Source organism: Ambystoma mexicanum, chromosome 1p, assembly GCF_040938575.1.
Source record: "Ambystoma mexicanum isolate Mex_15411 chromosome 1p, UKY_AmexF1_1, whole genome shotgun sequence".
Taxonomy (NCBI): Eukaryota; Metazoa; Chordata; class Amphibia; order Caudata; family Ambystomatidae; genus Ambystoma; species Ambystoma mexicanum.
The window spans coordinates 143281369-143307325 of record NC_090921.1 but is presented as its reverse complement, the minus strand read 5'-3'; the positions used below and the strand labels follow the sequence as shown (position 1 = coordinate 143307325).

General features: G+C 42.2%; 1 protein-coding gene across 3 annotated transcripts in view; it reads right to left on the bottom strand.

The window, feature by feature from the left end:
• Positions 1-25957, bottom strand: part of LOC138567222 (alpha-2,8-sialyltransferase 8E-like) — a 240291-nt gene that overhangs the window by 123704 nt on the left and 90630 nt on the right. For 2 of the 3 annotated variants that reach the window (XM_069645219.1, XM_069645227.1), the window contains exons 2-3: positions 9968-10051; positions 9060-9146 (exon numbers count right to left, since the gene is read on the bottom strand). In XM_069645219.1, coding sequence (XP_069501320.1) covers positions 9060-9146; positions 9968-10051 — 171 coding nt within the window. Of the gene's footprint in view, positions 1-9059; positions 9147-9967; positions 10073-25957 lie in introns of all 3 variants that reach the window. The other variant, XM_069645211.1, reaches the window with a different exon arrangement.

Sequence of the window (25957 nt, the reverse complement as noted above, 5' to 3'; positions counted from 1 at the left end):
GATGGGGAAAAGGTGTTATTAGGAAGGGGATACGGCGTCTCAACCATCGGTGTCCCACTTCCACTCCCTGAGGACCCCTCCTCCAAGTGATCCTCCTGCACTGGTCCCCCCCAGGAACTGCATCCAAAAGCGATGGCCGTGTCCTGGCCACCTGGACGACAGATTCCCCGGGGCCTAGCGGGTGAGACACCTTCAGGTTTCACACAACGCATACATTCTGACATCATACCACCAAGCATACTACACTTTGCAAACCTCTTTTCATGCTGAGTGGACTTTCAGGCTTCAGTTTACAAATGCTGTGCCAGTCTGACAGAGTCTGTATAGCATGTTGCCTGACATGGCTTTACTGTGGGGATTTTGTAAAGCAATCTGCTCTAGACATGCCCTGGATATTAGTCAGTTACCATTCTCATATAACGGTGCATGAGAATTTAGTAGCATGGTTTTCTGACAGTCTCTGATGGTACGGTTCTAAGGGACTTTAAGGAAGGATGTAGTACTGCATTTTGGTGGGGATGGCGAGCCTCTGGGATCCTGCACCATCATCCCTCTAGGAAGCGCATTGGGTAGCGGCATGACCAAGCCAGTCCTTAAGCAGCTCGTTCATTCCACTTGCCACACACACTATACAACATTCTAGGACCTGCATAATTACATAAAACAAATTCCAGTACTAGGATATGTGGGGAAAGTTTTGGACAGTAGAAAAATAAAAGCGGGAGTAAAAATAAACCCTTTCTCTAGCGCAGGATTAAGGAGTTGCAATGTTTTCACATGTTAGACAGTGAGGTGAGGGAGTAGAGAACTGGAGTAAACTAGGATAACTAGGACAAGGTATAGTGATTTGGGTTCCTTGTTTTTGTAAGTATGAGTGGAATGTTGGATGAGTGACACGGAATCCTGCCTGTGAGAATGTTGTTGTATGGTTGAGAGTTCTGAGTGAGTCAGTAGGAGATATGTAGCTTACCCGAGAGGATGCCGGTGCATGTTGCCTGGAGCTCAGATGTATTTGGCAAGTTAAACCTTAGACAATGTACTGTAACTTCAATAAAGAAGCTACTGGAACATCATCTGAGGTCAGAGTCATCACTGGGAACCCAGAACTTTAGACAAGGCTTTCTCTTTCTCACCTCATTGCTTTCCTTTCCATTTCTCCATTCACAATGAGTTTGGCTTGCTAGGTTACCTGCTGCATATCCAACCACGTATAGGCCTGGCTTCAAATATTTACCATGAGCGTTATAATATGGAAAAATGTTTCATGGTACTTTTGTGTAAAGTCAATAAAATATAAGTTACAAAAAGAATTGAAAGCCATTTGAACTTTTGAATAATTATGACCAAACGATCTATACTAAAAAAGGAAGGAAGTTTCACGAGTTTGCATTAGTAGTGTTCCCAGTTTTCACCTTATTAAAATCACAGAAAAGATGAGGTTGTCATTTTACTTTCTGGGGTTTGATTCATGTCCATGATGTGACAGGTCACAAATGCTTGGGATGCTCTGCCTCCTGATTTAAGATGCTCACTGATGTTATCAGTAATCTGGACTCATGTCAAGGCTAGTTTTGCCATTTGACTTCTCTCACTTGATATTGATGTTAAAAGTATTGATGTGTTTTGAACCGTTTACAAAATACAGTGTTTTTCTGCCCCATTAAGTGAGTGTTGTAACCCTTTAAATAATGAATGATTGCTGCAAATGGTGTCTGATCGGAGTGAATACTTCAAACACAGCTTAATGGAGCACTATATGATTGGTAAGGTATGGTATAGAGATTTATGAAAACGCAACATACACCCTGACAAGGTACAATAGAGTTGAAGGCGGCTCCCCAAAGCGCAAATCTGACTGAATATTTGAAACCAAGGGGAGAATTACTGAGGGAACAGAAAGGTCTTCAAGCCATGTCTGAACTTCAGCTGATCAGCAATAAGGCAGCGGGCAATAAGGCAGTCCATTTCATAGCTTAATTGCCTGGACAGAGAAAGATCGGCCACCCCATCTTTCTTATCTGAATATAGGCATCACAAAATGTTCCGCAGAGGCTGCCTGCAGCACTGTGCAAGGAGTCTATCGATGGAATCTGGCCCTGAAAAGAGTGGGGCAGTATTATGGAAGCATTTGTGCATTAAGCAGAGTGCTTGCTGTAATTGAGTGATTCCTGCAAATGGCATCTGACAGGGTGATTACTGTAATCACAGTTTGATCGGGGTATTGCTGAAAACACTGTCTAATGGGGTGGGGGGGAGTAGTTGGTACCAATCATTGGCTGACGCTATGATTACTGCACAACTATAGCTGATTGGGTGAATGCTGCTCAGCAATGACTGATGGAATCACTGCTGCACTGATGTGCCAGATGAGAGGAGTATTTCAAATAGAGTGCAGGAAACCAATTGCCAGGAGGTAGTTATCACCTGCTTGTAGCCTTGAAACACTTGTGTATAGGCGCGTTACAAATGCCATATCATATCATACAAGAGCCTGGTTATCGTGACAGCATAAAAATATCCCCATGAGATGGTAATTCTATGGGCCTCATTACAAGTACGGCAGTTGGGTAAAAACAGCATTACAATGGCAGTAATTCTGTTATCGCTGCATTACTGCTGCATTACTGTACAGCAATACTACGAGTTTGGTAGTGAATTGGAGAATTTTCCTCCAGCAAAAAGCTGGAGGTGAATCCACCACTTTACCTCTAAATATCTGGGTTTTTACCGCACAGTAATTCCACCGGCAGTAAATCCACTCGTGTGGAATTACCACCACCTGGAATCCCATGATAAATCTGTGGGTCAGAGTGGTGATATCTGATTTTGGCAGTAACTCTGCGGCATTACCAGCAAACTGGGAATGAGGCTCTATGTGCCTTGGAATTTTTACCAAGATGCATTATAAAACCTCTAGAAGCCATTAACAGCATAATGGTTCATCTGCAATGGACAAAAAGTTATAGTTTGCCACACTATACATTAGTTACTCATGTGGCGATTACTATTATATAATGGCTGATGTGGTAGATTCCGTACAACACTAGATGTGTGCATACCTCACAATACTAATAACTGATAGAGTCCTCACTGGAAACAACTCCAGATGCAGTGATTACTACACAAAACTGGCTGATGCCGTTTTTGCCACACCTTACTGGATGATGTTTGTCAGACAGACACGACACAAGAAGTAGGTTTCAAACTTAGTTTATTTGTAATTAGGATGTGGTTAGGTTAAAAACCTATCAGGATTGGTAGTTAATCTCCAACTAAACAGGGGTTTCTAATCTTGGAACTAACTAAGCAAATGGTATCAGAATGGGTAAACTACAAGGTGTCAGTTTCTCAAATCATGTATAAAGTTCACAGCATGCTTTTTCTCAGTAGGCATTTACAGGGATAAATGCCAGCCACTTCTTGACTCTCAAATTAGTTTCACTGATGTAGCCATTACCCACTTCTTTGCTCAATTCACAGTCACAAAGATCAAGCACCCCACTGGCTATTCCTTCCTGCTCTAGGCCTCTAGAACCCTAGCTGATTCAACAGGGACATTATGAGCCTAATTACAAGTTTACGACCGTTGCTCTGCCCTGCAAAATACTGCAGGACTACACGTGGGATAAGGGTGGCGTTCATTCTCACTTCTGGAATCCACTAAACTCCATGGAGATTCAGAGGATGTGCAGAGGTGATGTCCCCACCCACAGCAGGTCCACCTGTTTTTGGAAGTAAAGTGGATGATTTACCTCCAGCTATATCTAAATCCTTCCCTTCACCTCCACGTTCAAACTTGGGTGATGCTGTTAAAGTGGCAGTAAATCCATTACCGCCATTTTGTACCACTCCTTGGAACTCATAATGAGTCCGTATAGGGCCACTCTCACTGAGTAGTTCCCAGCTCGCTTAAAAGAAACACAATTGTAAGGAATATAGTGGCATTCTGACTTGTAAGGAATATAGTGCCCAGCCCACTTATGAGCAGGGCCAACTTCTTCAGGAGTCTCCAGACCGCCTGCTCCTCATGTCACTACACAACCCTTTAATCATCAGCACTCAACCCTTTAAACATCAGCAGCTTGGCCTGCTTGTCAAGATTACCCATAACAGTAAATTATTCTTGCACCGCTAGTTGGCATCTGTGATCCAGATTCATACTTCTCTGATGTATTTCGGGAGTCTGGTTCTCTCGCTCTACATCCTTGTGAATCACTTACTCATAACACAACAGGTGTATTTGTAGAGCGCACGTTCTTGGAAATATTAACAGATAAAAGATATTTGTTACACAACTCAATGTCGGCAGGATGAAAGGCTGAGTGGCCCTGCCAGGATTCAAACCTGTAACCATGAGATCAAACACAGGCCCCTGTAGTGGATGCATTAGACCACTGAGCCACAGGCCCGGCCCATGGAAAATTGGCTCCCTATCCTTATTATGTGGTAGCATTATTTAGGCCTGTCCTGAGCCTTCCCTGATCTCCTTTGCATCTCAGGTTTCCTAGGTTGTTCAGAGCATTTAGAATTCCTCAACCACTCAAGGAGGTGATTTTCCCAGCTGGTGCAGGTCTGATGCACCCGAAGGCTACAGAAGACTGTGGCCATTTTGACTCCAGGTGGGAGTCTTACCCCTTCTTCTCGACTCTGGTCTGCTCTCCTATGGCTCCTCTGTGCTAGAGCTACCTCTGATGGTATGGATGTAGCATGAGTCTGATGAGTCTGCGGGTATCGGGGATGCCATTTGTGGCCTTTTTCCTGGTGTATGATTGAGAGGCTGGTCTAGTGCTTCCCCCGCAGGGATACCTGCTGGTATACGGGATTCTTTAACGCTGGGTTGGCCTCAACAGTACTTTCAATCGTGGCTTTCTCCTTACCACCACTGAACAACTTCTGTAAGGATCCCCATGTGCACATAGCGCCCCACAAGGATGAAAGCTCAGTGTTGTCCGTTTCTCACTTCACACCTTCTCCATGAGGAAACACTATCCCCGGGATCTTTTTACGGTCTGGTTCTCCACCAATGCATATACGGAATGCAAATATAGATCAGGTATAGGTCTTGAGGGGACACTGTATGTCACTATACTCTGGGTCTTCTTGGTATAGGAATCAGCGCAGGGACGTGGTGGGTGTTGAGGGGACCCTGCAGCACCCGCCTTATGCCACCCCAAGGCAGCTCATGGCTCTTCTGATAATGCCCCATTAGGCTGAATTTCCTGGGTGGCAGAGTCCCCTCTGTGCCTTTGTCACATGTGACTGTTGCAGACCGCACTGAATGAGGGATTTCTCAACAAAAGAACTGGCATGTGAGGTGATCACTGCTCTTCAGAACTGGGAGATTATTGCTCCATACTTCATACTGACCAAAGGGGGGATTATAGCTCAGTGGTGCTCGTTGTTCATTATGATGTCTGAGATCAAGATTAAACAGCATATTCAAGAAGATGGCTGAAGGCCGAGTTCATTGATAAGGCCACAAAAGTCTGCGATAACTAATTTATTTTTCACAGTTTTGGAAATCTCCAATATTGCAGGTGGACTGCTTCGAAGCAGAAGGAAAGGGGTATTAAATAATTTTTATAATACAAGGTCACATAGTCTCACTCTGATGTGGGAGATCATCCAGCTGTAGATAGGTTGAATAGATTTCGAATCTGAATGGCTGGAAATAACACACAACAATGCAAAGCTTGTAATGTGTTGCAAATAAATATTGTAATCAGTTTAATAAAAATGCCTTTAAAAGCCGGGTTTATCGTGTTTACAAGTGGTCATATGCAGAATGGCTTTTGCTCTCTTTATTTTTATAAACTCCAGCAGTGAACTAAATAAACATACTACCATAAATACCTCTTTATCAATTATTGACAGTGAGTTATGGGAGACATCAACACATAATCAATGCCAACCTGGCTGATGGGCATGTTCTAAGGCACATGCATGATGTAGCTTTCATACTCTGAGCAGGGCAAGAGAGCTCTATTGAAATGAATAACTCTCACGTTCCAGGGCTTCCTCATGCATGCACTCTCTGGCTCGCATGTTCATCCCTACTGATACGGACTACCTTCCCCTCTGGCCTACCCATCCTTGTTGTGCACTCAAGCCTCTTGACCATTACCTAGCCATGGCTATGTGACTCCACTAGCCATCTGTGTGCGCCTGACAGTGGGATCAGCTTCCTACTGGTCTCCATTATGGGGATAGTGAGGGCAGTGTGATGCATATGGTTTTGTGTGTCCTTCTTAGTATGGAGCCCATTTTCAATGCGCTCTGCGTAAATGGAGGGGCTAAAGACAGCCGTCTCCATTCACGCTCTCAGAGATTTTTATTGTTTTTTTAAGGCGTAGGACGGGGGTGTAACGGGAATTACTTTCCTGTTTGCCCTCTGACTTCAAAAACAACCTTGTTCAACAGCAGCATGAGATGTTCATGCTGGCGTGAAACCAAAGAAGATCCCATGGAAACCGCCAGCTTTTTGCAAAAAGCAGGTTGTTTCAATAGGAAATCATTGTAAATGCTCCCTGCGGTGTGTACATGTGTAAAATGGCTTAATTTGTCTCTTTACACTACTCAGCCATTTTAAGACATCCTCATTTAACCATCCCACCTCCTCACCCCTTAGTCATCCACCAGATTTATCAGTCTTAATTTGTATTCCTACCTTCTTACTCCTCCTCAACTCATTAGAATACAAAGACTGATGTGTGAGGAGGATGACGGAGGGGTGCGAAGGAGATCTGAGGAGGTATAATTAAGATGTCCTTAAAGGGACACTAGTGTTTTCATTTTACGACATATTCATGCCACCTTTCCACCTCTTGCTCACCCGCTTACTCAGCAGTTTTCATTTATTATTCCTGACTTCTGATTCCTCTTCACTCATTAGGAAACAGAACACATAGTGACGGGTTAAGAGGAGGACTAAGGAACGAGAAGGAACAACTTGTGCCTCCTCAATCGTTTGGAATAACAAAGGATGATTAGTGATGAGGATGACTAGTTGTGAAGAGGAACCTTGAGGAGGAGAAATGAAGGTTTCCTATAATGGATACTACTCATTTCTTTAGGACATTCTCATTATACTTCCTCATACTACCTTCACACTCCTCAGTCGCCTTCCTCATTCATCAGTTTTAAATCTTAGCCCCAAAATATTTAATGAAAGTGGCTGACTGAGAGGACTTAGGCGTAAAAGGAGAAAGAAGAATTCCCTGAAATTATGCTGTTCTCCTTTGCTTTGCAGTAACATTCTTGAAAGGTTCTAACATTTTGGGGCACTTAACCTGGTGTTGTTTAATTACCTGTGGCATAACAAACGTGCACCTTTGAAAAATATCCTTTGACAAAGTCTGCTGCCTGAATCCCGGTGCTTCTCAGGACAGTGACCAAACGGTCCCGGTGTCTCCCCAATCGAATGGATGATGGAATCTGTATGTACCCCCAACCCAACGTTCAAGAACATTAAACTCCTATCAGCCAGACCCAAATCCACAGAGGGAAAGAAACAAACTTGAGGTCTCATCAGAATACTGCTATGCAATGAAGAAACTGAGAGACCCCGGCGGTGAACCAGAGCCCTCCCAACAGAGATTTTTCCTGTAACCTGCATACTCTCAAGAGATAGAAAGCTGCCAATTCACTGCTCAGCATAAGCCTTTTCAGAAGTAAGTGATACATTGTTACCAAAGCATCATCCCTTTACAGCATTCTCACTAGAGTGTGAAACAAGGTTGCAATAGAGACCTAGCCATTTCCTTCACATGCACAAGATTCCAAAACACTTTTTAAAAATTTACCAGCTACATTATCCCATGCTGAATTGGTAGAGAGGCTATGCACCTCTTAGACAGTATTTTCTAACAGGTTATGCAGAATGAATTCCAAGATTGCGACTGGGACAACTAAAGGCTTGGTCTGACCCTTAAACATCAGAGCCAACTCCAACCATATACACGTTTGAGGACCCAGATGCATACCATTGCAAGGTGCCCAGTCCACAGTGAAGAAATACAGAGCTATAAAAAAACAACTTGCTCAGTCTAGCAGTGTGGGAATTTGGAGAAGGAGGTTGCGGAAGGTGGTTGGAGCAACTTGGAGCATGTTAAAAGGATTGTGGAGAAGATTGTGTGGAGGCTAGAGACGACAGGGGTATTAAAAGGGAGTTGGAGACCATGAGGAGGTGGTATGGCGAACATCAGGAAGTGGTTGGCGAGAATAAGGAGGAGGTCAGATAATATCAACAGGTGGGTAGTTGAAGGGGTTCGGGAGGTGGATGGAGAAAGTACAAAGGATAAAGAACATCAAGAACCCTGATGGACAGCCAGACAAGTCAGACAAAAGAGATGTTCGCAGAGGGAGGAAGAACGAGCTTGTGGCATGAAAAAAAGGGGGGCATTTGGTGAAGAGTTGGGAACTCAAGAGAGGAGACCATCCGGGTTACAGCTGAATGAAGGTGATCAGGCCTGGTCCAGAGACTGTACGGTGGACTGCATATTAAAAGAGGCTTGGCTCCAGTTAAGCTCTATGAAGAAGCTACTTTCGTACCAGTGGCTTGTCAGGGTGACCCACAGGAACATCCAGGAGACAAAGATGTGGATTGACCCAAAGTTCAGGAACCCCTTCAAACTCACAATGGATACTTAGGAGGAAGGAGGATATGGTAAACACTAAAACCCCTGAAACAGCAAGTAGAAGGGCTTGGTAACCCCATTTAAACCAGCAAACAAACAGGACTGGGGAACCTGAGAGATTATACCAATATTAACTTAAATGGACTTTTTCCCATGGTTCTTGTTTCTTTTCTTTGGTTTTATAAATAATGTTTCTCTTATGAGTCCAGGCTCTTTGTGCTTCCCACACAGATATATGACAATCAGCACATATATTCTAATATTCTCTGCATACTTGGCAGGAGACTTAGCTATACACCATATAACTTTGCCAAATTATACCCCAGTAAAGTACAAGGCGCATTTGCAACCAAATTCTAGTCTGCTGAAAAGTCATTATTTCAGGCATCAACTGTGTACTTTGCAGGAATTTTATAATCGTACCTGTAGAACTCTTTCTTCTTCCGGTTTCCCAGCCAGGGACATCTCTGTAGCTCTACTGCATTTCTCATTATGCTTCTTTCATTAATCCTAAGAAAATAGACACTAAATGTGAATCAAGAGAAACACAGGCACAATTATAATCTGCAGCACTTGGGTCTAGGTTTTGTTATTTAGTTTGGTTCCAAATTCCTTTATGCAGAGGATACCAAGGGACAGCTGCCAAGAAGCCCCATGTAATGTGACCTCATAGGTTAGTCTGAGCTTTTCACCCAAGAGAAAATTATATTCAATCGGCCAACAGGCTGTGTCACAGAAAATAGTGTTGGCTAAAAATCCAGGTCTGAATGACTTGAGTAATCAGTCTTTGTCGTAAGGGGAAGGGAACCCCTCAGCCTATGGTGGGAGGCCTGTCAGAGTGGAAAACAGAGCAAGTCCTACCCCAGAGTAGGACTGTGGCAGGTGAGAGGGCCCTACTTCCAATCACCTCACAAAGTGCCGTTTGTATCTGGGGATACCACTTCGTATCACTGCATACCTCGGAAAACAAGTTTTTGCCCGTCTTATTTCTATCTCTGCAGGCAACCACACATCACAGAAATCTGGAAGGACCAACCGCAAGAGACTAAACCATCTGATCCTCCACAGCCACCATTTCAGTCAGAGGAGCTCTCTGCTCCACGATAGAAAAGAAAACTGGCAATCTGAGGCAGCGAACAACCAGATCTCCAAAGAGTAAAATCCACTCAGGTTTTTATCATGACCAAATAATATGTAAATAATCAGCATTAAAATGTGGTATGCAAGCTTTCCTTGTGCATATTCACTGTGTAAACCTGCATTAGTGCAAACCTCCTGTGCATAAAAAAGTGTCTCAACCTGGATGATGTAGCGACATGTGCTGTACTCACGTTTTATTCACGGACAGGGTCGCGAAGATCCTACGTAATTTCTGGCATTTTGCTTTTGAATGGGTAATCATGGCCTCCGGAGACCTGGAAAAAAAATGAAGCCAGCTGACACAAAAGCAAGAAAATCAGTTGTTTGTTACTGTAGCTCAAGTCCTGTGCATCATAAACATACTCTACAAATGCAGTACATCACGTAGCATCCTGTTGGCTTAAGATCAATGAAATACATCGAAAATAGGCATTGAGAATCTGGGAGTCTATAAGCAGTTTTACTTTACACAAAAATAAGTATTCTGATTTGCCCTAAAGCAGTGGTCTTCAACATGGGAGACCAAAGGATGTGCAGGGGGGCCCAGACTCTTTAGAAAGGGAGTAAGATGACTTTTCTTTTAATATAAAAAAAGGATTAAGTGACTGATTTTAATAAAAACTGTAAGCAGTAGGTAATCCGCTTATATTTTAAAGAGCCTATGCCCCCTCCTTGGACAATCCTTGGGCCCTCCAAACGGGCGGCAAAGGGCTAGGTCGGGGCACAGAAACAACTTTACTCCAGGGATGACTGGTATGAAAAGGTTTGACTACCAGTGCCTTAAAGCAATACATTAAACTGCAAGTATTTCTAGCTTTTCTGACGAGCACCACTGTTTCCCAAAGGATGTCTTATTAAAAAGCAAGGGAGTGGCATATCGTTCTAACTAACAAATATGGCAAGTTAAGCTATTCAGCCAAACTCAGACTCACAAAAGTACTCGTGCCATTCAGAACCTCCCAAATCTTTTAGTAATGTTGTTAAGTTCTGGTTAAGTTGTGTAAAGTTGCATGCTCATCAAAATATCTGTAAACTGTGGGTACAGCAAAATCAGAGCCCTCTCTGCCTGCAGATATACAAAGGTACCAAAGTATCACTTGCAAGAGTAATCAATAGGAACGACTGTGTCTTTCTGTCTTAGAAAGCACAATTAGCTCTTTGGCCTCATTTTGGAAGCCAGGTTAACGGCACACAGTTCCCCCATGCAATCTCGATTGTTTGCATTACGTAATTCCACTAGTATACTGTTCACAGGAGGGAGTAAAAGAGATCTTACCAACTGCAAATATTTCCAGTCTGCCCGTGCTTGTAATGAAATTAGGCCCACCTCACGTCTGATCACTGATATGGGCGTCCCCCTAAGGAGAGGGAGTAATCTTTTCCATATCAAATACTCCATTTTACTCCAGCAATCCGAGAGTAAACCTGATTCCACTCCATACAAAAGACCTCAAATAATATTTTTATGGTAATATTTGATCATTGGGAAGGTTTCAGAGATGTTCAATTTAGTTTTTTTCAGCATCCAATCAATAATTTTGTTTCGATATCCTTGAGTTGAATTCGACCACTAGATATTTAAAGGATTGGACCACTTATATTTTGGCTTTTGTTTCCTTCCATAATTTAGCACCAGAATTTTTGATTTAACGTTTAACTGGAGATCCAGTGCTGCAAAATATTTGTTTTTCGCTGTTAAAGCCCTTTAGAGGCCTATGGGTGCTTTGACAATTCAGTCATCACCAGTCTTTGGTCCCGTAGAACAAAGACCCTCTTTCAGTGCATCTCCATCTAAGATATTTTATTTATTTAGGTTTCTGGTAATGCTGCATGCACACGGATAATCACTGAGCATGAGAGGGATTGAAAAGTTGACAAAGGAGAAAAGAGAGAAGAGCAGGGGAAAATAGGAAAGAAGAAAGAAATCTAGCGTTATGGGATCTTGGGAAACAAGAGTAATTTGATTGCTTTCTGTCAAAGATGGGAGGGCAGGGAGTTCCAGAAGGGGGGGACCTTCAACACCAAAACTGTCTTCCTTCCAGCCATCATTTAGAGAATCTTGCAACGTTTACACGAGAGGACACCTAAGATGGGAGGTGTCTTGCTGGACGGTAGGCCAAATAGAAGTTCTTTGCAAATCCAGGGCTGTTTGGTGAGTCATTAAGAGAAGTCAGAATGGGATTCAAGAGGCGTCGTGGAGCCTGTGGAGTCTAGCAAGGGTAGCGGAAACATGGTCATGCGTTTCAAGGTTGCACATCAGTCTTGCAGCTTTGCTGTGGATGCTTCAGAGTTTCACAGTGGAGGATTTGGGGAGACAGGAGTAAAAGGAATTAAAAAAGTTGATCCTGGATAGGATTATGGTTTTAATGAGGGAAGCCCAATGAGAAGAGGTGTTGAAAGATGGGGTGTTGCATTCTAGCTTACGTTGGAGGTTGCAGGATTTGATCTGTTGGTTAAGTTGGTTGTGTACAGTCAGTCCATCCATAAATTGGAATGCCAAGTTTCATACAGATTTGAAGGGGGAGACAGTGGGTTTAATTCAGAAGTCAAGGTCACAGAAAATTACATGCAATGTGAGTTTTCTGAAGTGCATCCTGTTTGGACATGTATCGCCTAGAGACAGTTGTGGAAGGAGGCGATAAGTGAGCAATTATTACTAAGGGCTTGGCCAGAGAGGAGTCCAGCTCCCATACCATATGCGTTTCTTCTGCATACATCTGAAAGTCCAGGATGAAGGGGCTGGTGAAATACACAAATGGTGTCAGCTAGTCATTAAAAAGAAGGGAGAAGTGACGAGCCATGAGGAACTCTCGCAGTGTTGGTCAATGTGATGTGATAAAATAGGCCCAAATTGAACTGGTTAGGAGCTGCCAGAAAAGAAGGGTTTTAGCTGTGCACAGTAGAGTGGTAAATCTTGAACCGGTCATGAAGAGGACTGATTTTTTGACAGTCTTGAAAGCTGCCGACAGATCAAAAAGGAAGAGGCAGTGGTTGGCCTGAGTCAAGTTTCTCTGGATGTGTTCTCTGATGCCCAGAACCACTTTATCAGTTCCGTGAGAGGTTCGAAATCCAGATTAGTGACACTCTAGGAGTGGTCATTTTCCAACCAGTCTTCGAGCAATTCAGTGGATAGGTTCTCCATGGCCTTACCCAGCCCTATAGTTAAGGCGGAGAATTGGCAACCTTTACTCCCTAAAAAAAAAGGCAAATACTGCCAAAAAATAAAAACAGGGAGTAAAAATACTCACAACAAAAATTGAAAACTGACACAGAGGAGGCTGTGCTCTATTTTCATCCACACAGCTCCATGGATATGTTTGGACCGATAGTACACTTAGTGCCACAGGAATAAAGCCCTCTAGTCTTGCTACCTGATCTGAAGGGGTTTAAATGCATCTTTTTAATGAGCATGATAACTTTGTGCAAACATTTATAACAAAACAGCAAGTGAGTGAAAGTTAAGGAGCAGAGAGAAAGAAATGTTGATTTTGACATTCCTAATACTCATAGCAAACAAGTCTTGCAATTGGTTGCTAAGATTTTGCGAAGGGGAAATGGCAGAACTTGGCTTGATGAGGTTATGGTCGACTTCTGTGCACAGGTTCTGTGTCATTTTTGGTCTTGTCTTTGTTGTCAGTCTTTTGCTCTTTGATCTCAAGTCCTCTTCGGTGGTTTTCATGTGTACTGGTATTTTCACTCCCTACACACATCCCAATCATTACTTTGCCTGATACAGGGGGGATTAAGGGCTGTGGTCAAAGGGAATATAAGTTGGTACGAGAGTCCAGCACAGCCTTGTGGTGCCAAAGTATAGGAGGGCTCTAACCGCAGGTTAAATCTCTTTAGGAAAATCTAGAGGGGGGGTAATACTAAACAAAGGTTGGTGAGATCTTTTCCACGATTTTGGGATACACTCTGGGGCTTATTTTGATGAGAGGCGTAACTTAGAACAAATGTGTAAAAGCCTTGCGTGGGTGCCCCATAGGGATCCATTGTAATCGCTGCTTGCCATGCGTACATGGTAGGCAACATTTATTCAATTTGCACAATGGAGTGCAAAAGTGCATGGCAAAAAGCGCTGTGCATGCTTGTATAATGCCTTTTGCCATACACTTTTTCACTCTACCATGCAAATAACCAGAATTCTGTGATGGAGACCCACCTACGTATAGGTCTACATGCAACCAATGTGTTCGTGTCACCGAATTACACAGAGTAACAAAATGAACTCAATGTATTTTGACTTTGGCATGCACATTATCACAAGTGTATGGCTACTAACCATGTGGACATTGTGTCAACAGTAAATTTACAAAACCTTCCAAAAACTATGAATATAATGAACGTACTTGGAAGTCAACCAGTTTAACTAATTGTCAAACAGTAGATTATGAGATAACATGCCCCTTTAAACTTATGTATTCAGGCATCACTGAACGCATTGGTGAGCATTGTTCTAATCTCAAAGAGAGGGTGTGACCAAATCTCTAATACAACATAACATAACACAGAAAGGATCCTCCAACAGAAAAAACAACGTTGGATAAACCACCTTAAAACAACTGAGCAAGGGCTGAACGAACACATACAGTGTTTACCCAGGGCTAGAAATCATAATATGCTAACTATAAAATGGGTAACCGATTTCCCAGTTTATTAATGTGCATGTATGCAAAATGAAGCATGACCTTGTCTTTGTTTTGAGTATTCGTGATGTAGGAAAATTATGTTTTGTATATCAGTGTCTTTGAGAAGATTGGAATAGTTCATTTAATAGCACGTAATAGGTAATTTAATAGGATGCTGATGCGTCACATAGCATGGTTAGATGTGGGTGTGCATGGATTCAAACTGAGGTCCTCCAGCGAGATCATTCAGTTTGCAGTGTTGTATGGCTCCAACATTGTTTAGATTATGATGTGGATCATATTTAAAGTAAGATATTGCTATTTTGAGTGAGTTGGTGCCATGAAGTGCAGATTCATTATATAAGTGTATATTTCGTAATTTTTAGGAAGCCAGGTCAGTATGACAATGATGACATCAATTCTAAAGAATGAGAAAAATAATGAGAATGATTAAAGTAAGTGAAAATATCTCCAATAAAATGGTGCATCTCACACTAGTATGAATAGAATACTGCTAAAGATGAGTAAGGAATGGGTTTTATTAAGATCAAATTCTATAATGTGTTGCAGACGCCAATGTCGTAACATTTAAGATGACAGCAGAGCTAGTGCATGAAAATGGGTGCACAGTTTTTACTTGCAAATTGTATTTCAAAGAGAGAGTAGCTGTTATTTTAGGTACAAGGAGATCATACTTTTTTTATTAATAATTTAACAAAAGTGAATAATATTGAAATTGGATTTTGAAAATTCATGCTTTCAATCACAGGTCCATGAAGCATCTGGCAACCTGGTGAATATCCCTGTTAATTGTTCTTAAGAGGGTTGAAACATGCATGTTGACGCAGTTGGATGCAGCATAGTTGTGATTTTTATGCTGTTTCATTCAGTCTTTCTGCTAATTCCGTGTACGTAGGAATCCATTGCTTAGCCACAGCACTTCACCATGAAAGTGATTGAAATGTTTAACTCATTTATTGATATGGAATGGTGAATTCTTTGTTCATAAAAGTGTGCCAGTGTGAATAAAGGAAGACAAAGGAAAAGCCAGTGCACTATTATTTATGTTAGGCTGCACAGAGTATGTGTGGTAAAACCTATGGAACTTAGAATATTTTTCTTCCATCCCAAAAAATTGGGGACATGCCTTAAAATATGTGTATTAACTTTACAAGAGATCACACATACTAATACCAGCACACCCCTTTCTGCACAGGGAAGAACTATTATACAAAATAGTAGTCTGGAAAAACAAAAACAAACTTTAAACTAGCTGGTAATGAAAAAGAAAAATCAATGGAAATCTAATTTACAATTTATTCAACAAATCAGACGGTGTATAGTACTCAATTCTGAACTTCTAGAATATCTACAACTTGTTACAACAGCCCTATCATCACTAATTGGGAAAGTCCTGTTCTCCTTCGAGTTTGCTACGAAATTTGTCTCAGACTTGACCCAGAAATACCAATCGCAGCACTGTATACAATGCTAATATATGACTTATGCTCTAAATCGACATCAATAAGTCTAAGACACACATGGAGGGGGAGAAAGCACCACAATGTCTATTGTAAGGCTACATAAGTGGATATAGAATTTGTAACGCAGAATCCCCATTAGCCGAAAGGCTCTCTCTGCATGCGCCCGACGGAGCCATGCTCCAAAATCCCAGGTTCTGAATCCTGCAAAAATTACCGAAAGGTACCATTTCCAATCATCTGTAGCACTATTACTTTACAATTTGAAACAATTTGTTGAAGACGTATTTCTTTCAAAAAAGCACAAGGCGCACATGCAGATACCTTCAGGCAGTGCTCCACTTCAATTCACTAGACCTGACCGCATCCGCTCCCAAACTCATGTCATTTCTTTAGTCCACATCAAGACTGATTTATTCGGTAGGTGGACCCCACAAGTCACCTGCTTTGCCTTGTTGGTTGTTCCTTGACAATTATTTAATTTGCTTATATTTTGTAAATGTATCACTTTACAGGCTACCTTAGCCTTGTTTTGGAATACTCCAGTTTCATGACTGAATAAATCACACCTTTTGTTGCCTACCACACCTCCTCCATGCGCACAGTTGCCTTTGGTACTTGGTTACTATAAGTGAATATAGTTCGGTTATCAGAGAGGCTCTAATGAAACGTACCCAATTCTAGGTTATACATGGTTAGTATTGATATCACAAGACATGATATATATAATGAAACCAGTTGATAACTGATGGAGATGTCAGGCAGATGCAAATATTGTTTGTGTTATTTGTACATGTTCTGTACCCAGGAACGTCTGGAAGACAAGATGAGACACAATCTACACTTGTACTGAGGAGCATGTTTAGCCGGAGAGGCTCAAGTGGAAATCCCAAACGACCATTCAGGAATAGACACCATAACCAAACATATGGCCAGGTGGGTTAGTGCTGCCTTAGTGACGATTAAAGTAGGGATTATCAGTCTACAGAAAAGAAAAGCACCCAAGTAGAAAGTCTGCTCAAGTGGCTTATCCACTCTTGCCAATTACAAAATGGTCATTTATAGAGTAAATGATCAGTAGCAGATCTCCTATAACATCGGGATCCTTTCCTCTCCTTACTGGAAGGTAAATGACTCCATGCCTTGGTCGTGGGAATGAAATATACTCTAATACACTGTCTCTATCACTGCTAAGAACGGTTGATGATTTATAAGCTTTTTGTTCATGAACAGAGGACACTGCATACGATTGGAGGTTAATGATCTTCAAAGGCTGTGGATCTGACTTGCTAAAATGTTACAATGATATTCCGCTATTTGAGATTCTGGGTTTACTAAACCTTATGTTTCTTTACTGCTTTTATGCATCCATCACTTATTTGTAATGCTATACTTTGAAAACGGAGGGCACCTTAAAATGGTATTCTGGGCGGTCTCCTACATACATCTTTACAAATACTTCTTCAGAATAAGAGTATTTGATAATATCTTATTCATTTAACTTGCTTAAGCTATTGTGGGAAGATTTTAATTGGTTTAAATTGTTCTAGTCATTTCACCAGCTTGTTATATATAGTTTTTTCAAAGATTTCTAATTGCAGTTATTCAAATTGCCTTATATCAGTACTGAGTATTTTCCTAGTAACTGACAAGTTTCGATTAAATTGACTGGTATATACATGTCAATTTTTTTGATAACCGGCATAGGTCATTGTGAAATTGTATAGGAATGTATGATAATGAAAACTATAATTGGAGTAAACAAAGAGCTGCATTGGTGACCCTCTTCAAGCATACATCACGTTCAAGAAAGGCTGCATTATATACAAAATCAGTCACAACCATAACGTCATTGTAGCTGGTCGTGAAACTCACTGTCTCCAGAGGCTAACATGCCACCCCAAAATTGCAACAGTGGCACACTGGAAATAAGGAAAAAAAACAGGGAACAGTCCTTTTCCTGATATCCATTCTGTCTCTTGAACGAATTGCCAATGCAGGTAAAACTGGTCCTCTCTATCCTACACTTAAGGAACAATCTGAAGTCTCTAGTCTTCAAAGATGGCTTCACTTAACCCTAGGTTTCCCCCTTTGGCGCACCCGCCTTGTTCTCTATAACCATCAAAGCTCCTCTGCTACCCCTGAACTTGTTAGCCTCATGGGTGCATCCCCTATGCAAACTGCTGCATTGCTTCCTAGCTATGTACATACATAACCCAGTCCGGGCTTTTCCAACATCACTCTGCATACTGATACGGATAGTGCCTCTTTTTATGGGCCTCACGTCTTATTATACAAAGAGACAGTGCCTAAAAGATATTGGGCCTCATTACGAGTTTGGAGGTAGCCATGCTGTTTTTATCGGCATGGCTACCCCCAAACCGGGTACTGGGTCCGGGTCCCGCAAAAGGGAATTTACCGGGCCATTCTGACCATGGAGGGCCCGATAGGTCCCTTTCGTGGGACCCGGACCCAGTACATTCCCAGCCTCCATAGGGCTCAATGGGAATGGGGAGGATGCTAACAACTGGCCCGTTAATGACGGGCCCGTTGTTAGCTTCCTGGTCTGCAAGCGGGTCCCGCTCTGCACGTCTGGTCTGGCCAGGCGTCCAGAGCGGGACCCGCTGCAGAACTCGCAATGAGGCAGCCCGGTATGAACGGTGCCGGTCCCTTACCGGCACCGTTCATACCGTGGCCGCACTCGTAATGAGGCCCATTAACGTGGTAATTCTGTCTCTAGTATCATGACGTCCTATACTTCAGACATAGATTTCATACTATGTTGCGCAAAACAAATGCGGGACTCAAATCTCAGATTAGGGTAGTTTGGTAAATCTTTAACAGCAGCATTGTAGGATGAAAAAAAAAAAAAACAGACTGCACACCATCCTCAAACAATGCACAACTGTTACCCCACCCCTTTGTAAGCACATTTTTATCAGTTTTCTGCACGCTGACTTCAATACAATGAGTGGAGGATTATATGACTTATCTGAGGATTTACGTTCGTCCAATTAGAACAATGGTCTTCTATGCAAAGCTAGGCCAACCTTGCTTCCCAAGATCAAATCCCTACTCTTTATGAAATTATCAGCACACCCATTACCTCCTAGCACAATTTTCGTCAAGTAATTTGGTAGCGGGTAGACGCTATGTGTAGAAATGCATGCATGCAGCTCCATACTGCCAAATTTTCATCATTTGCATGGCAGAGTGCAAATATGTAGTGAGTAAACGCTGCCTAGCATGCGAGCATGCCAGGCAGAGTTTACTTTTTTCCCACATGGTAAGTAGTGCTAACAATTACAATTAAACTCTGCCTGATATGCTCGCATGTCGGGCAGCGTTTAATTATCATTGTGACCACTGATTACCATGTGTGTATTTTGGGCAGTGTTTAATTGTAAACGCTGCCTGTCATGCGAGCAAGGCAGGCAGCGTGTACAATGGATGCCTATGGGCTCCGGCTACTTTATGCTGCTGCATAAAGTAGGCGGACTCCGTATTAATCTGCAGCATTTGCGTCAACATGAACATCCACCTACCTTTGCTCCTTACATCCTGTTCGCAACAAACACAGTTTGTAGTAAAGTATGCTGTTCGCCTTATTGCTTTTAGTATCATAACATTTAGTATGTACCAGTGTTTTCTTTGCTTCATTAGTGACTAATGCCCCCACCAACCCTCTGGTGGCCCTCAACCTATAATATATTTTACGCAATGCTGTTCGTCTATTTTTCTGCTCTAAGGCTGTTTGTGCATTCTGGGTTTTCCAATCGGCAAGCTGGGATTGAATTGATCTGAGTTTTATAACATATAATTTAGTTTGCCTCTGAGTTAGGCTTTACATGCTTCCCATAGTGTTTCTAATGAGATGCCCACAGTGTCATTTATTTCGAAATATTGGGTACTATGTTTGCATTTTCCCCATAGAATAGGGTCTTTCAGTAATAGCTTATCTAGACACCAAGTTATGGGTCTAGGTGCCCGTTTTCGATTTAAAATAACAGTTTAGTCTATAATGGCGTGATCTGAGTGGTGCTTGTTTCGTATTGTATGGTGTCCCTTGAATGGAGTCCAGAGTGGAGAGGGGTTAGAATAGTTAGTCAATCCTGTTATGACTATTAACGGACATGAGACTAAAAGGTATAGACATTGTTGGTGGGGTGGCGATGTTGCCAAATGTCAACCAACCCAAGGTCCTTAATACCCTGAGTGAGGTTCTTTGAGGAGCGAATATGACTTGATGGGGTAATTAAAAAAATTGTCTCCGATTGGATCCATTACAGTATTAAAGTTGCACTCTAAAAATAATTAATCTTACGCAAACTGTGCAATTGGCGGTCAAAAAACCTTGATTAATGTTTATTGGGCCATACATTTTGAAAAGGTTAATAGGTTTGCTTGCAAGGTCTCTAGAAAGTTTTATAAAGGTTGTCCTAGCATTAATCAAGATTGCTTCCGCTCTGTACAAAGAAATTGGGTTAGAAACTTGGGTGAGAAGGGACACCTTTGTCTGCTTGCAGTTAATTGGTTTTCTGAAGCAGGACACGGTATACATGTTGGTGGGAGAGCCTATGAAGTAGCGCTTTCCTCTTAAAGGCGAGATCATCCTCGCATACTTAGGGAGATTATCTTAACAGACATGATGGATTTTAAGTTGTTGGCCTCTATGCTTGTAATATTGAATCCTAATGTTCAGATTCATCATGGTACTGTATTCTCCATTCCCGGCTTCCCCCTATTCACCACTTTCATGAATAGGTCAACTGAGAGCAATCACTCTGGCAACGTTTCACCCATCATTGAGAAATGTATGGTTCCTAAAGGCTAATTTCTAAAACAAGAATTGGATCCTTGCGTGTCTCAACAGGTAACCTTGTTTCCCATGAGATGATCACAATCAACAAAACATTTAGAACATTTATGCATGGTAAGGTTATAACATTGTCATTTGTGTTAAAAAGAAGTAGCAAAAAATAAAGGACATTGTCAATGTTTGAACTCCCGAATGGGCGAAACCCGTTAGGGGTGTAGCTCCAATTCAGAGGGGGAATCGGTAGCAAAAGATTATCGAAATGTACTCCATCTCTAATCCTCTTAAGGCTTATCTGAGGCATTGTCATGCATGGAGAACCCCCAAGGCTAGTCTGTCACTCAAAACCAGGGGGTATCACTACATATTATCCCCACCAAAAATATCACCATATATATGGTCTGAAACGGCCATAGGCAATATTTTCGAGGGGAATAATATTGGAGGTTTTTGGGAGCAGGGGTTGCAGGGGTGTCCCCCGCAGGTTCCATGCCTTAATATCGCCAGAAAAATAAGGAGATATTTTTGCGGGGATATTAACACATGGAACCAACCAGAGGCCCTGCACTAAAGGATTACTTTTGCGTTGCTTATTATATCTATAGAGCAATCTTTAATCTGGTTCGCCTTCCTAGTGGTCTTACAGGGTTCTTTTATGGCGCTGTCTTCTCTTCTGGGCTCCTATCAATCTGCATGCACAACTCAAATTAAGAGATGATGAAGAGGAGGTACTATATCTGGTCAATATGAAGCAAGAAAGGACTCTTCCAAAGTTGATATCTGATGGTGTTCATTGCCAGATTCGAAAAGGAGCTTGGAGCCAGGAATTCACTGGTTTCATCGCTTGCAGTTTTTGAAGGGTGGTCTGGGCCAGATCTTGAAAGCAATGGAGTTTAGCTCCTCAGAAGGTGTGTTCCTTGAAAGACTTGAATATTGATCAAGAACTCGGGAAGAAAGTCTTTCTTCTTTAGATATGGGGCAAATGTGTAGGATCCAAGATCAGGTCGGTGTGCAGCCTCCGTGCCTCTACATTCCCGGATACGCGTCTGTCGACATAATTATCAAGCTCAAATCAGTAGTGGCTTGTGCGATTCCTCAGAGTATAATATTATTGCACCTGGATCTGTTTTCTACATCTTCGATAATTATACATCTTGGTAAATATTAACACCTGATGCCCCTCGATAACTGATAGGCGCTGTTCAATAGTAGCTTGGTTGTTGTAAAATCCGCCACACGGAACCCGTCTTTAAAATTAATTAAAAAAATAAAGCTCATAATCTAGCCGATTGGTAAAATGCCCACTAATGACAATTACCAGTTGTGTTATCACTACCACCATACTGGATTCCAGGCCCTATGTCTATTTTCAACAAGCCAACTAGCATTGATTTGAGTACATCTAAGTGGTCAAGGAGTAATGTGTTTTTCAAGATCTTGGCCAAATGCAATTTTTTGGTCTGTGAGATAACTATATGTATTGGCCAAGGGCGGGTGGTGGGGGTACGACGTTCATTCATCACCAGTGGGTACGATGTTCATCACCAGTTTTCTTTCCACTGCGTTTTTTGCTGAAAAGGTTTGCTGAAAAATATGGGCAGGGGAGTCACATAACGGGTAGGGCGCGTGAGGAATAGGGAATAAATAATAGGGTATGGAGGGTCCCAGGGGACCCACCCAAATAATAAAAAGAAAACATTCAATGAGTTGTTTCGGGCAAATGTTTTCAGCAAAAAACACAGTGAAAAAGAACTGTGGATGAATGAACATAGAACCGGAGGTATGCATTGCTATGGCTGAAGATTCTCTGGGCATCAATTCTTGTTTATCCCGGATTTGTCTGTTAATCTCTACATTATTTGGACTAATAAAAACCTTATTATGCAGACAATGATTAGCAGACCAGAGCAGAAATTCTTCTGGACAATACAATTACTCTACTTGCATACCCGGCAAGTCCTATCTTATCTTGGCTTGGATGGACATAAAATGCACAGAGCTGCATCATACTGCAGTTATAAATGCAAAAGAAAGAATGCGATTAAAGAGTAGAAAGTGGGCTTCAAAGCAATCGAAAAAGTCTGAGGCACCAGGCTAAATGGCCGTCTTTACAGGGCGGCACTAGTTGAAAAACAGTCAAAGATTAGAATAACCTGGTCCTAAATTGTCAAAGTATCACTGTGCAGCCAAACAAGGAGACTAACAATAATGTAAAAGAAAGATGCAAATACTTTCCATGATTGAGAGCCTATTGCAGCCTTGTAAATCTGTTAAAACAAACATTATTGAAAAAGTATGTTGCTGCAGCTTTAGCACAACTTATCTCACAATTAAGATTTAGAAAATATTCCATGGAGGAGAAAAAAGAAAGTAAAAGAAAATATTCCAAGGCAACATTCTTTTGCTAGTTGTTCTTGTGTTTGGCTGATCGAGCTAGACCCAATGGCTTGACTGAATCCATGAATTCTCTGGCTCACCCACCCCTATCACTGAGCCATCTTACTGGCAAATCCCTGGATTGCCTCCTACCTCTGCCTTGATAAGCATATATCGCATCTGCACTCATCCTGCGCCTATTTAAACAACCTGCTTAAGCAAATATGCCCCTACCTCCTGACTGAGAATAGAGCAGTTATTGCTTCAGCCCTAATCAATGCCAATTTGATTATTGTAACAGCTTGATGGATGGTACCTCTGACTCCAACATTAAAAAGATACAGGTCATGCAGAATGAGGCGGTCAGGGCTGTCCAGGCCAGTACAAACCGAGGAAATATGGATGAATCAGTTTTGATTTCCTTGACCCACATTCATAGAAAGATATACCTCTCTCTCGTACATCCAATCCTAGCTAGGCTACCTTTAGCCTAGTGGACGTCTATGTGTTACTGTTCCTATACTTTTTTTTTTTTTAAACCATTACGGAATGATTTAGTTTTAAAATAAAAGTGTAGGAAGAAGTTGACACTTGCGCTTCAGTGTGCTGCACTGAACATTCCCTTAAACAGCATGTGTGTTTGTTTGGGGGGTTGGATTGCGCATTGAAAGGGATGTGTGATGTGGGATTTGCGGGTGCGGGGGCAGTTCAGCAGAGAACATAGTTCCACTACTTCTTTTTGTACACTGCAACAACGGGTTAAGACCCTCCTCTTTAATAGAAGAGTAGATAAGGTCTTTTTTCCAGTGCTGCCACTTCAGTTTTCGTCGAGCTTTTTTTTTTTATGTGTGGCCTGAGGGTGTGTCGGCGCATTACAAATAACAAAGTAAAGTACCTATAAGGTAACTGGATGGCGCTGCCTCATGCTAAATTCTTCAAAAACAGAAGTCATCTTTATCCCGACTTCCAAAGTCTACCTTAGCCTCCCCCTCTCCTATCTCCTTCCAACCTTGGAGTCCTCTTTGATAGCGCCCTCCGATTGCAACAATTTATCACCACCACTGACTCTGCTTGCCATATTAACATTCTCAACATTTAGGAAATGCATCAATTGCTTACTCACCAAATGCTAACCTCGGGCTCAGCCAACTGGACTACTACTCATGCATACTCCTTGCCCTTTACCTCCAATCTTTCCTCCCTCTAGACAAAGCCTTCAACTTCGCTAACTGCACTCTCTACAACCTACCCAGATCCTCCCCCACTTCTATCAACTGACACCATGCTGGTTAGCTCTCAATGCAGAACGTCTCCTGGTCTAGAGAGTACCAATGGCCTTTTCCCCTGCTACCTAGCAGACTGTATCTCTGTCTACTCACCATCTTGTTCCCTGCACTCATCTTCACTGTCCCATGCCTCCCTTGCCCCCTAGAAGAAGCACCTTGGGGGAAGTGCTTGGAAGTGCCTATCGGCTGGAGAGACTGCTGCTCCTACAACTCCACGCGCTTTTGCAAGACTCACGTGACTTGGCTATTAGCTCCTTCTACCTACCCAGCATACCTACTTAAAGCACGGGCTGCGCGCACTGACACGCGCGCGCGCATTGGGGAAGTGCCTGTTGGCTGTCAGCTGGTTGCGGGAGGCTCAGAACATTACAAATATTGCGAGCACATTGGAGCTCTAAAGCTTGTAGGTGCTCTTTTTATTTTTGTTTTCCTTTTGTGCTCTGTCCTTTTATAATCACTACGATTTAATTAACTGTTTGCTTAACAGCGGGCTCTTGTGAGCCTCTGAAACAATGGTACTAACATTGAAATCAGGTATGCCTGCACGAGCAGAAATCATGGCAGAAATCATGGCGTATTCTAAAGAGACGATGTCATCACCAAAATCGTCCACACGGACTATACATCTGGCGAGACTTTCAAAATCCGCCAGCAATCAGCGTGCGTGTTCCCCAATGACTGATATTAGAACATTTTGTGAGGTTGGTGGGAGGGAAACAACGGGTGGAAAGCGGCTATTGTTGATCCCTCCACCCATAAGCTCCTTAGATGCGCCCGTACCTAAGGAAACGACAAAGGTTTCCGTGGTGCTAAATAAACTACCCATTAATCTATGTACGCCTCCGGACTCTAGCAGCGGCCGGAGCTCTGGATTTAAACACACAGTTTAATGCAGACAGAATAATGGTTGGGTCCGGCGTAACTGTCAAATCCGGGACGACTGTTCTGACTGATAATACCAACCCGAAGAAACTCTCTGTGGAAAAGGGAATTCCACTGAACCATCAGGATCCGAATACCGTAAACCCTTTATGGGTGGAGAGTCTAAGGGGGAATAACATATCGACCCCGTGTAAACCTGATACTCATGTCAGAGAACAAAAAGAGGTAAACTCACCGAGGAATGATATCTCACGATCACTGATGTTTTCTCCCACATCTAAGAATTCTTCGGCTCTCTCATGTTCATTTATTCATCCCACCCCACGACGAAATAACATAGCTCTTAATGACAGGCCCCATTTAATACCGGGTCATTCTGCACTGGGTCATTTTGTAATAGGCATGGAAACATCACTTCAGACCATGAATGCTGCTTTATTCTCCCTCACGAGTTTATATGACACTCTTGACACCAAATTAAATGCACAACATATGACCATAGTACAATTACTGCATGAAATAAACTCCAAACAGAGACAATGCAAAAATTGTGAGAAGCAGCCCGATGTTCTGATAATAGGATATAAATGATCTAAATAAGAAGGTAAGGCCATCCGAATGTGAAGAAGTCTTGTTGATTGATTGTACACAAAATCAACAAGAAGTCTTACAACAAAAATGTAAAAACAAAGTCTCCTCCACAGTAGAAATG